General features: G+C 58.8%; 1 protein-coding gene across 2 annotated transcripts; it reads left to right on the top strand.

Annotated features, from left to right (window-relative positions):
- The first annotated feature begins 217 nt into the window (after positions 1-217).
- Positions 218-6,711, top strand: MS4A15 (membrane spanning 4-domains A15). Of its 2 annotated transcripts, XM_039253542.1 has the most exons (6): positions 218-442; positions 1,345-1,467; positions 2,254-2,310; positions 4,253-4,345; positions 4,694-4,807; positions 5,729-6,711. In XM_039253542.1, the coding sequence occupies exons 1-6, from the start codon at positions 218-220 to the stop codon at positions 5,843-5,845; spliced, it is 729 nt and encodes a 242-aa protein (XP_039109473.1). In that variant the 3' UTR covers positions 5,846-6,711. The 2 variants fall into 2 exon arrangements, with proteins under 2 accessions (XP_039109473.1, XP_039109474.1); XM_039253543.1 differs by lacking the exon at positions 1,345-1,467.
- The last annotated feature ends 3,177 nt before the right edge of the window (positions 6,712-9,888 follow it).

The following is a 9,888-nucleotide window of genomic DNA, read 5'->3' on the forward strand; positions in this document are numbered from 1 at the left end:
TTGGCCCTGCATCACCTAGAGGCCCTTGATCTAGGACATCCCTTCACTTCTTGGGGTGAGGCTTCGCCAGTGACAATCAGTGACTTGGGTGCCGTCCTCAGGGACTGCAGCGAGCGGGCACGTTGCTCCCACACCAAAAGGCTCTGTGCACATGTGTAACCACCATCACTGTAATCGTTCTCTCCCGAGCCCCCGTCTCGCAGGCCGTCGGAGCACCATGTCCGCAGCTCCCGCCAGCAATGGGGTGTTCGTCGTCATCCCGCCCAGCGGCGCCGGGGGCCTCCGCCCGCCTCCGGCCGTGCTGCCCCCCTCCATGTGCCAGCCTCCCGGGGTGATGCAGTTTGAGGAGCCGCCGCTGGGCGCGCAGACGCCAAGGGCCACCCAGCCGCCTGACCTGCGGCCGGTGGAGACATTCCTGACCGGAGAGCCCAAAGCTTTAGGGGTAAGGAGAGCCCCCTCCCCCACTCAGGGCCACCTGAGGCATGCCTGTGCGCACAGGTGCTGGGCAGGGAGGGAGCTCACGGACACCTCGGGAAGGGACAGGCAGTCTGTAAACAACTAGTGAGGACTTGAGGATTCAGCTGTGCACGAGACAGACGGACCTGCCCCCCACCCCGGAGCTCACAGAGAGCACCCCAGCAAACAAATGGCTAAGATAACTCCAAATAGGGTAACGAGGTCATCCCGACGGATGCGGGCGAGGCAACACTAGGGACCGGGGACAAACAGGTCTCTGTGGGGACACGGCATGGAAGCTAAAACCTGGATGCTGAAGCCAAGGGAGCATGAGGAGCAAGGGGAAGGGCTCATCGGGTGGGAGAACAGCAAGTGCAAAGGCCCTGAGGTGGGAATGAGTCCAGACGTCAGCAGGACACACAGCTGGAATAGATCGGTGGTGGACACTCAAATGAGAGAGATGCTCCAGGAGAGATTCTCTGCAGGCTGCAGGGGGATGAGGAGGGAGCAGGTGAAGCATTCGGTGCAGGGAACGTCGTGCCACTGAAATGAGAACTAAGAAGACCAAGTAGCAACACTGAGAGATGCGGGAGATCCATGGGTCAGAGCCCAAAGCAGATGCAGATCCATGGAAACAGGCAGGGGGTGGGGGTGGGGGGGTCCCGCAGACGTGGAAGCTGGCTTTCCTTCTTAAAACAGTCTTCGATGGTTGCTGTAAGGATGTGTACTCGAAAGAGCAGAAGGGGAGTTTATTTCCAAGCATTGCGGGAAGGGGGGGGGGCGGGAGTGGGGGTGGAGCGCAGGGCCCTGCCACGCTCTCCCCGCGGCCGGCAGGGGGCGGTGTGGAGCCCGCCCGCCCGCGGGGCTGAGCAGCGCCCGCTCCCGCAGACGGTCCAGATCCTCATCGGCCTCATCCACCTGGGCTTCGGCAGCGTGCTGCTCATGGTCCGCCGCGGCCACGTGGGGATGCTCTTCATCGAAGGCGGCGTCCCCTTCTGGGGAGGAGCCTGCGTGAGTGCCGGGGCCATCTGGGGCTCACCTTTCACCTCTGCGCAGGCTTGGGAATGCGGTCAGTGGGGTCTGAATCCCAGCGCCCGTGGGTCACCGTGGAGTCCCGTAGGCAAGTCACTCCATCTCCAGGCTTAGCTTCTCCATCTAAAATTCATAGTCCTGGGGGCGCCTGGGTGGCTTAGTCGGTTAAGCGTCCGACTTTCGCTTAGGTCATGATCTCGCAGTTCGTGGGTTCGAGCCCCGCGTCGGGCTCTGTGCTGACTGCCAGCTCAGAGCCTGGAGCCTATTTCAGAGTCTGTATCTCCCTCTCTCTCTGACCCTCCCCTGCTCACGCTGTCTCTCTCTCTCTCCTAGAAATAAATAAAAATATTAAAAAAATAAAATAAAATAAAATAAAATTCATAGTCCTGGCCCTGCCTGCCCCATAGTTTGAGGAAATCAAAGGCTAATGCGTGTAGGCGCTAATTACCGATGCTTGATTCTGCAGCAAAATGGTGACCGTCACTTTGCACCAACTCCCCCTTTAGAGAGAGCCAGATTTGCGTGAGATGTGAATGACGCCCCTTGAAAACATTCACCGTGTCAACTATGACCCTGGTTACTTGGAGGGGCCCCTAGTAAACAGGGGACACCCTTACAGAGAGATCCCAAGGAGGCAGGGAAGGTGACAGCCAAGAAGCCGCTGCCCTCCCCCTGGTGCCCATGGCCTTGACAGAGCCCAGGCATGGTGTGGCCTGCCCCATGTCCTGGCCGAAGCCTCACCGGGGTCCCCTCTTCCCCACACAGTTCGTCATCTCGGGATCCCTCTCCGTGGCGGCCGAGAAGAGCCACACCAGCTGCCTCGTAAGTCTGAATGGAGGACTCGGGCCACCACGGCTGATTCTGCTCCACTCTGCCCCTCCCATCCATTCATTCATTCAACAAGAATTCCCTGGGGGCCTGCTGAGTGCCAGGAGCCCGAGGACACCCAGACAGCCCGGACACAGGACAGGAGGAACCAAGATACACTTTCGACACACAGTACAAGACAGAAAGTGAGGGTCCGCTCACTGAGTGAGTGCTCATGGTCATTCGGAGAAAGGGAAGATCAAAAAGTCTCTTGGAAGAGGAGGAGGCTAAGCTAGGCCTTGGCGGGCGGGGAGGATTTAGAAATTAGGCAGCGACAGAAAAAGCATGAGAAGACAAGAAGGCCTGGGCAGGGTTGCTATGGAAACCATGCGTGGCTCCATGTGACCAGGGCAGAGGTCTGGGAAGACAAGCGGAAAGAAATCAGACAGAGAGATGCACTCAGTCCACCTGGTGGCAGAGGGGACCCGTCTGCGGGCGATGGGGGGCAAGGTGGGCTTTGCAGGGAGCGCATTCAGCCAGCAAGCTTCAGGCTCAGAGAGCACAGCAGTGAAGGCCACGGCCCTGCCCTCCTGGGGTTTACACTCCGTGTCTAGTAACAAAGTAGTTACAGAGCCTGGGAACAAAAGGGACAAGGGGAAATAATGTGAGTCATTCCGCTCAGCGGGGACAGTCTGGGGTCCCAGGGCGGGTGCCACGAGCTCCCTGTTCAGAGGGAGACAGTCACTGAAGAACCCGGGACCAGTATCCCCCGCAGGAAGACAACGTGGGGAAGAGCGTGGCCATGGGGACAGAAGGAGCCAGGGCGGATTGTGAGATGGGGGAGGCAGAGAGGGAGAGGGGAGGGAGATGAATCAGGGCCTAGAGGAGACCGTGGACTTTACTTGTAGGGCCTTTATTTAAGGGGGGCCACTGAGAGCAGAAGCAGGGGCTCCCTCTCCTATCTGGACTCCTGGCAGCTGTCTGGTGCTGGGCACCGGGTGGAGAATGGATCATAACCGGGCAGGACTGGACTCGGGGACCCTCGGGTTGTAAAGTCCAGGAGCGCAGGGACCTGACTCCTTGTCCCTGTGCTCACAGCGCCTCGACAGTGTCTGGCCGCAGCACATACTCAATAGCACTTAGTTGGATTCATTAACCAATTAATTGATTTCCTATGAGGCCACCGGGGTCTCGGTGACCTCCTTGATGTCCTAAAAAGCAGGAAAGAAAAAGAGGAGTGGGGATCTTTGAACCTGAGTGCATCCTGGAGTCCCAGTCCCCCAGTCTAAGGCCAGGGCTATTAGCCAGAAGGTTCCAGCTACTGGGTCAAAAGAGCATCAGGTTTCGGCTGCCGAGGGAGGCTGAGCCCCGGACCACCCAGAGAGGCCCTTGCCCTGAAGCCCTGGGCCTCCCCCTGAGGCTTTGGCCTGCCCTCACCTCAGCACCTGCCTCTAGTCTCTGCCCTGCCCCCCCCCCCCCCCAGGGGCCTGCAGTGTGGAGCCTCATGGAAATGACCCGACACCCCTCCCAGCTGGGCCTCAGTGTCCACAGAGAGGCCCTGGGGGTGGGGGGCAGACACTGTAAGGGTGAGCAAGGAGCCTGTGCAGACCCCGCCCACAGGGGCTGAGTGGGGGGAGGAGGAGGGGAGGGAGGGGAAAGAAGGGGAGGGGGAGGAGAGGGAGGGGGAGGGGAGGAAGGGGAGGGGGAGGAGAGGGAGGGGAGGAGGGGGAGAGGGAGCGGGAGGAGGGGAGGGGGAGAGGGAGGGGGGGAGGAGGAGGTCGGAGGTGAGGGAGGTTGCAGGGCCGCCCCTGGGCCATGGGAGGAGGACCCTGAAGGGAGAGGGGTCAGGAAACGTGGCAGGGTGGGGCGGGGTGGGCTGTTGCCTCCTTCCTCTGTCCTTTCCCCTCCTGGCCTCTTCCCTCTGCTCCTCTCCCTCCCTTCTCTCTCGGTCCTGCAGGTGAGGAGCAGCCTGGGAACAAACATTCTCAGTGCCACGGCGGCCTTTGCGGGGACAGCCATTCTGCTCATGGATTTCGGTGTCACTAACTGGGTGTGTTGTGAGACACCCCCACCCCCCGGAGTGGAGAGGATGGTAGAGCCACATCCAGGAGGTGGGGGGAGGCGAGAGTGTGCAGCTCCAGTAGCCCCAGGGTCCTGGGCCTGGGCAGAGCTTGTCACTTCCCACAGACCCCATGGGGGGGGGGGTGTATAGACCCCGTGACCCTATTCTCAAGAATGGGCCTGGGGACACGGAGAGGCAGCCCCAAAGAGGGAAGGGGAGGCCACACTGCAGGCCTGGCTGTGTCACCTCGGGCAAGTTACGGTCCCTCTGGGGCCCTTCCTCCTCCCCTCCCCCCCATAGCGCTGGGCTTGCCTTGACTGTGGGCGTGGTCCCCAGGATGTGGGCAGGGGCTATCTGGCCGTGCTCACCATCTTCACCATCCTGGAGTTCTTCGTTGCGGTCATTGCTACCCACTTTGGGTGCCAAGCCACCCGCGCTCAAGCCAACACGGTGAGTACCCCACCCCCAGACACCCAGCCCATCTCGGGCCTCTGAGGAGGGCTGTTGGCTGGGAAGACTCTTCTTCCAGCCTCTTCTTCCTTCCCTCGGGAAAGCAATTGGGAGGGACTGCACTCCGATGAGCCCCTTTCCCCCCTCACTGCGCGCCCCCCTCCACACACACTCTTGTACGCCTGGGGACCCAGTGAAATTCTGGGGGGAAATGGAACTATTCTCCTCGTGGCCACAAGGAGGCACCAGCACTAACGAACCAACTGCTCTGTGAGCCTGCACGCAGAGCCGGGGGAGGTCCGACCGACTGACCGAGGGCAGTTCTGCGCACCGAGGAGTTCACAGGCCTCGAGGCAAATGGGAAATCACAGAGGGCAGCACAACTCAGGGGAAAATTAGCGGAGGTTCTCAAAATCTGGAGGACAGAAAAGGGGCAGGGAGGGCCTTGGTGGAGTAAAGGCAGCCTGGGGGCGGGGAGTGGGGTGGGGGGGTGGAATGCAGGCCACAGGGTCTCGAGGTGGCTTTGTGCAAACTGGGAGGTGAGGCCACTGAAACGCTTTGCATAGAGGAGTGCGTGCTCACAGGTTGGGAAACCAATCCTAGGGTGGGCCTTGAACTTTCAACACCCAACAGAGGGAATCAGGGTAGGGGCAGCCCAGGGAGAAAGAACACCAGAACTTAGCTCCTAAAGAAAGGCGACTCTTGTCTGTTTTGTTCCCTGCTGCACTCCCAACGCCTGGGTCCTAGTCGGCCCCCGTAGATATTTTTGAAATATTAGTCGAACAGAGGAATCAGCCTAGTCGCCTAACGGACTTCTTTGCTAGGGCGCTGTTCTCAGAATGACCACAGGGGGGCACTGTTGCAACGCCGCCCGGAGGCACCGGAGCCCTCCAGGACTGTCCCGGGGTTCTTTCTTTGCAGCCTGTGATTTTCCTGCCCAACGCCTTCAGCGCTGACTTCAACATCCCCAGCCCCGCCGCCTCTCCGCCCCCGGCCTATGACAATGTGGCATATGTGCCCAAGGAGTCATCCGAGTAGAGGTCACTCCGCCGGTTGGAGTCCAGCCTGTCCCTTGGGGCCCAGCCTTCCCCCACCCCCACCGCGTTAATCTGGGGCAGCCCATCCCCCACCCCACAATCACATATGGGGGCACCCAGGTGAAGTGTTCCCCGGGGACATCTGTCCCACACATCTCCCTCAGTGGCTCCTTTCCTAGAAGAGCTAGTTGATGTCAAGGGTGAGTGTCCCCTCCGCTCCCTGGGCCCTGTCGGCCTTCTGGGACTGTCCCCATGAGCTGCTCTGCATTTCTCTCTGTCCACTCCGGGGAAACCCTGGCCTCACTGGCAGACACGGTCAAGGCTGTCCTCAGGCCTTGGGAAGACCATTAAGCTCAGGAACCCAGAATCCTCCAGAAGAGTATTGAGTCCAAGTGCTGAGGCCACCCAGCTGGCCGTGGCCCGACCTTGGGTCTCCAGGCCCCAGGACCAGCTCTCTGCTTTGTAATCATGGCAATGTCATGGATCTCAGTTTTCCCACCTGGAAACCAAAGCATTGACTAGATGGCATTGAGGGCCCTTCCCAGCGCTCCCCGAAGTCCTGGTCTAAGTCAGGCAGTGTCTCCCCAGGTCCCTGGAAAGGATCATTTTCCTTATCTATTCAACGGAGTTGGGTTGGGGAGGATGGAGGAGAGGGCTAAAGCCAGCCCAGTGCACCCCAGTCAGCACCCACAGGTGCACAGCCATGGCGGCCCTTCCCCGCTGGGGACCAGAGATGCCCGACGGTCACTGTGAGCTGGGCTGGGTCTGGGGCAAAGGACACACCCTTACCAGAGGTCAGAGGTCCTGGCAGATGGCTCGTCTCATCCATACCACAGAGGGAAATAAACAGTGTGGCTTGCATTTTGAGCTTGTCTCATTGCAATGACTTTTTCTTTTTAACCACAGGGGGTTCAAAGGCTTGTTCCATATTTATCAGAAGATCTGGGTCCCCTTGTCACAGAAAGGAGGCATCTGTGGGAGCTGGGGTCTGTGTGGTGTGATCCCGGCACTTGGTCTGTCCCCACCTGAGCCTAAACAAGCAGGCACCCATAACCCCATTCTACAGCTGAGGACACAGGAGCTTGAAGAGATCGGACCAAGTGCCCACGGCCACAGAGCTAGCAAGGGGCAATGCTGGGAATTGAACCCAGCTCCAGCTAATGTGTGTCTCACCACACGGCTCTCCAGGTCCAAACCAAGTGCTTTCCACCAACCCCCTCCCCTCCTTCCTCCTGCTGCTTCACCCCAGAGACTGGCATTGGCTTTGTTTTTCAGCACCCACACGCCTTCATCTAACAAACTCTTGTTCCTGCTTCAAGACCCTATTTGACAGTCGCCCCTTCCGTGAGGTCTTCCCAAAGGCAGGTGGTTGGCTGGTGCCGTTCAGCTATCTGCCCCCTTGAAGGAAGGCCCCAGCTCCCAGGTCCTGCGGGGGGGGCAGGGGAGGGGGTTGGTAACAACCAACAGACAAGATTGGAGGACTTGGGACCCGGAGTTTTGCCGGGTTAAGTTTTCCGAGCGTGAAAATGCAGCGTGTCCATTCTCTCCCAGCTTGAAAGCCACCCACCCCAAAAGCCGTCCACTGTGGGCTTCCTTTGCTCTTTTTGATGGACTCTGCTTCCCCCCTCCCACTCGCGCTGCTGAAATCCATCTCGCCAAGGCTGCCGCAACGCTTGGTGGCCTCCTTGTCACCAAGATCAATGGGCTTTTCAAAAGCCTTGTTTTAATAATAACTGCTCCATCCAGCCCTTAAAAGTCACCTACCCTCGACTCCTCCAGGCAACACACGCTCTTTTGAGCACCTGCTGCGTGTCCGGACTCTGGGGACGCCAGGTGTTAGCCAGCGTCTCTGCTCTCAGAGCTTATGGTGGCTTCCAGATCTACCTCCCACCCAGCCAGCTCCAGCATCGGCCTTCATGTCCCGCTGGAAAGGAATTTGAGCCTCTGTCCCAACTCAACCATTCCCCTCCCCCCCCCCACCGTGTTCCCCATGTCAGGAAGTGCCCAAGGCAGAATCCGAGGGCACTGCTGGTCCCCGACACTCAGCCCCACATATAATCACCCCCGTGATTCTCCTGGCTCTTTTCAACTCAGTCCACTCTCTCCAGTCTCCTGTCAGTACCTTTGGACCACTGTCATCTCTCACCTGCGTTGTGACCTCAGCCAGCTGACCTTACAGCCAGTGTCCCCAGCTCTCAGCTGGCTCCACCCATCTCTAGGCTAGATAACAGCCAGAGGGGATTTTCTAAGGCACAAAAGCCATAGGGTTACTGCTCTGCCACTTGGGGCTCTCCTTTGCCCTGAGGCAAAAGTCCAAATGCTCCAGGGAGGTTTACGAAGCCCTGGAGATGGCCTGCTCACCTCTCTCGTCTCTCCCCATCCTCCTTTTGCTCTTGACCCGCAGCCATGCGGGACCTGGGAGACCCTTCTGCCTGGAGAGCAGTCCCTGCTGGCCCCCCACTCTCCCATCTGTCCCACTGAACGCCCAACCTCCTTCAGACCTCCGTGTAGACGCCACTTCCTCCAGGAAGCCTTCCCTATCCTCGCCCTTCTCTCCCCTTTCGAGGTGAGGCAGCCTCTGCTGTCCACACAGCCACACATCCAGGGTCACATCTCGTCCCAGCCAGGCAGCTGCCTGCCTCCCGGACCCCGCTCCCCACTGGGCTCTCTCGGTTCCCTGCTGCTGCTGCTGCTGTAACTAATTCCTACACACTTAGTGGTTTCAGAAACACGTTTATCCTCTGGAGGCCAAGTTCCCTGTGGAAGTTCTAGAGGAGAATCCGGTTCCCTGCTGCATCCCGCGGCCTGTGACCCCACCCTCCATCCTCAAAGCCAGTGGCCCAGCCCCTTCCAGTCGCTCTCACCGACTCAGCTCCTCCTGCCTCCCTCATGGAGGGACCTGTGATTATATGGGGTCCACCCGCTAGGCCAGGGTGATCTCCTCTTCTCAGGATCCTTCACACGATGGTTCTGCAAAGTCCTTTGACTGTAGAAGGTAATCAAGTCACTGGTTCCAGGATTCGGATGTGCACATTGCTGGGGGCCCCTTATCCGGCCTCCGAGCTCCTCGTGGGCAGGGCAGACTCCCCTCCCCAGCCCATGGCTTCCAGCCCACAGCAGCGTGGCCAGCCCATCCTAAGCGTTCCTTAAAGCTCCTGTGAGTGAGTGAGTCGGTTAAGGCACCAGGGTGCAGGGTGGGGCACGTGCACACGTGTACGTGTGTGTCACGGTTGTATGTGACTGCGTGGTGAAGCAGAAGCCTCTAACCCAGTGAAAAACCACAGCTTCCAGAAGAATATCCATCCCACGATTAAGGAACTAAAGGTGCGGGCGGCAAATCGCTGCAAAGCAGGACGTCGCTGGGCATGAATCAGCCTGGAGACGGAAGGGTGGGGGGGTGGGGGGGGTCCCACCAGGAGAAATGAACCTTCCAGAGCTGCTGGTGGCCCGGCCTCACTGCCCACAGAAGGGCTGTCCAGTCCAGCAGGTCTGAGAGGTGAGTGACCTTGCAGTGGGTGTGACAGCTGGGCGTGAGGGTCCCCTGGGAGTGCACGGTGACTCTAAAACTCATACACAGCACCTGACACAGGCCAGGTACTGCCGTAAACACTTTAATATTCTTTTTAAAAAATTTTTTAATGTTTATTATTTTTGAGAAAGAGAGAGAGACAGAGAGCAAGCAGGGGAGGGGCAGAGAGAGAGGGAGACACAGAATCGGAAGCAGGCTCCAGGCTTTGTGCTGACAGACACAGGGCTCAAACCCAGAACCATGAGACCATGACCTGAGCCAAAGTCAGACACTTAACTGGCTGAGCCACCCAGGCACCCTAGCATTTTCATATTCTAACTCATTGAATCTTCTAGCAACTCCTTCCAGAGGCGTTGTTATTCCTGCTTTGCAGAGGGAAAAACTGAAGCCCACAGAGGTCAAATAATTCACCCTAGTTCTCATGGCTGCCAAGTGGCAGAATCAAGGTTTGAACTCACGCAGCCTGGACTCAGAGTCGGCTCTGAGTGGTGTGCCATGTGCTCACCAAGCTGACA

This window comes from Hyaena hyaena, unplaced genomic scaffold, assembly GCF_003009895.1.
Source record: "Hyaena hyaena isolate Hyena2069 unplaced genomic scaffold, ASM300989v1 scaffold_456, whole genome shotgun sequence".
In the NCBI taxonomy this organism is placed as follows: domain Eukaryota; kingdom Metazoa; phylum Chordata; class Mammalia; order Carnivora; family Hyaenidae; genus Hyaena; species Hyaena hyaena.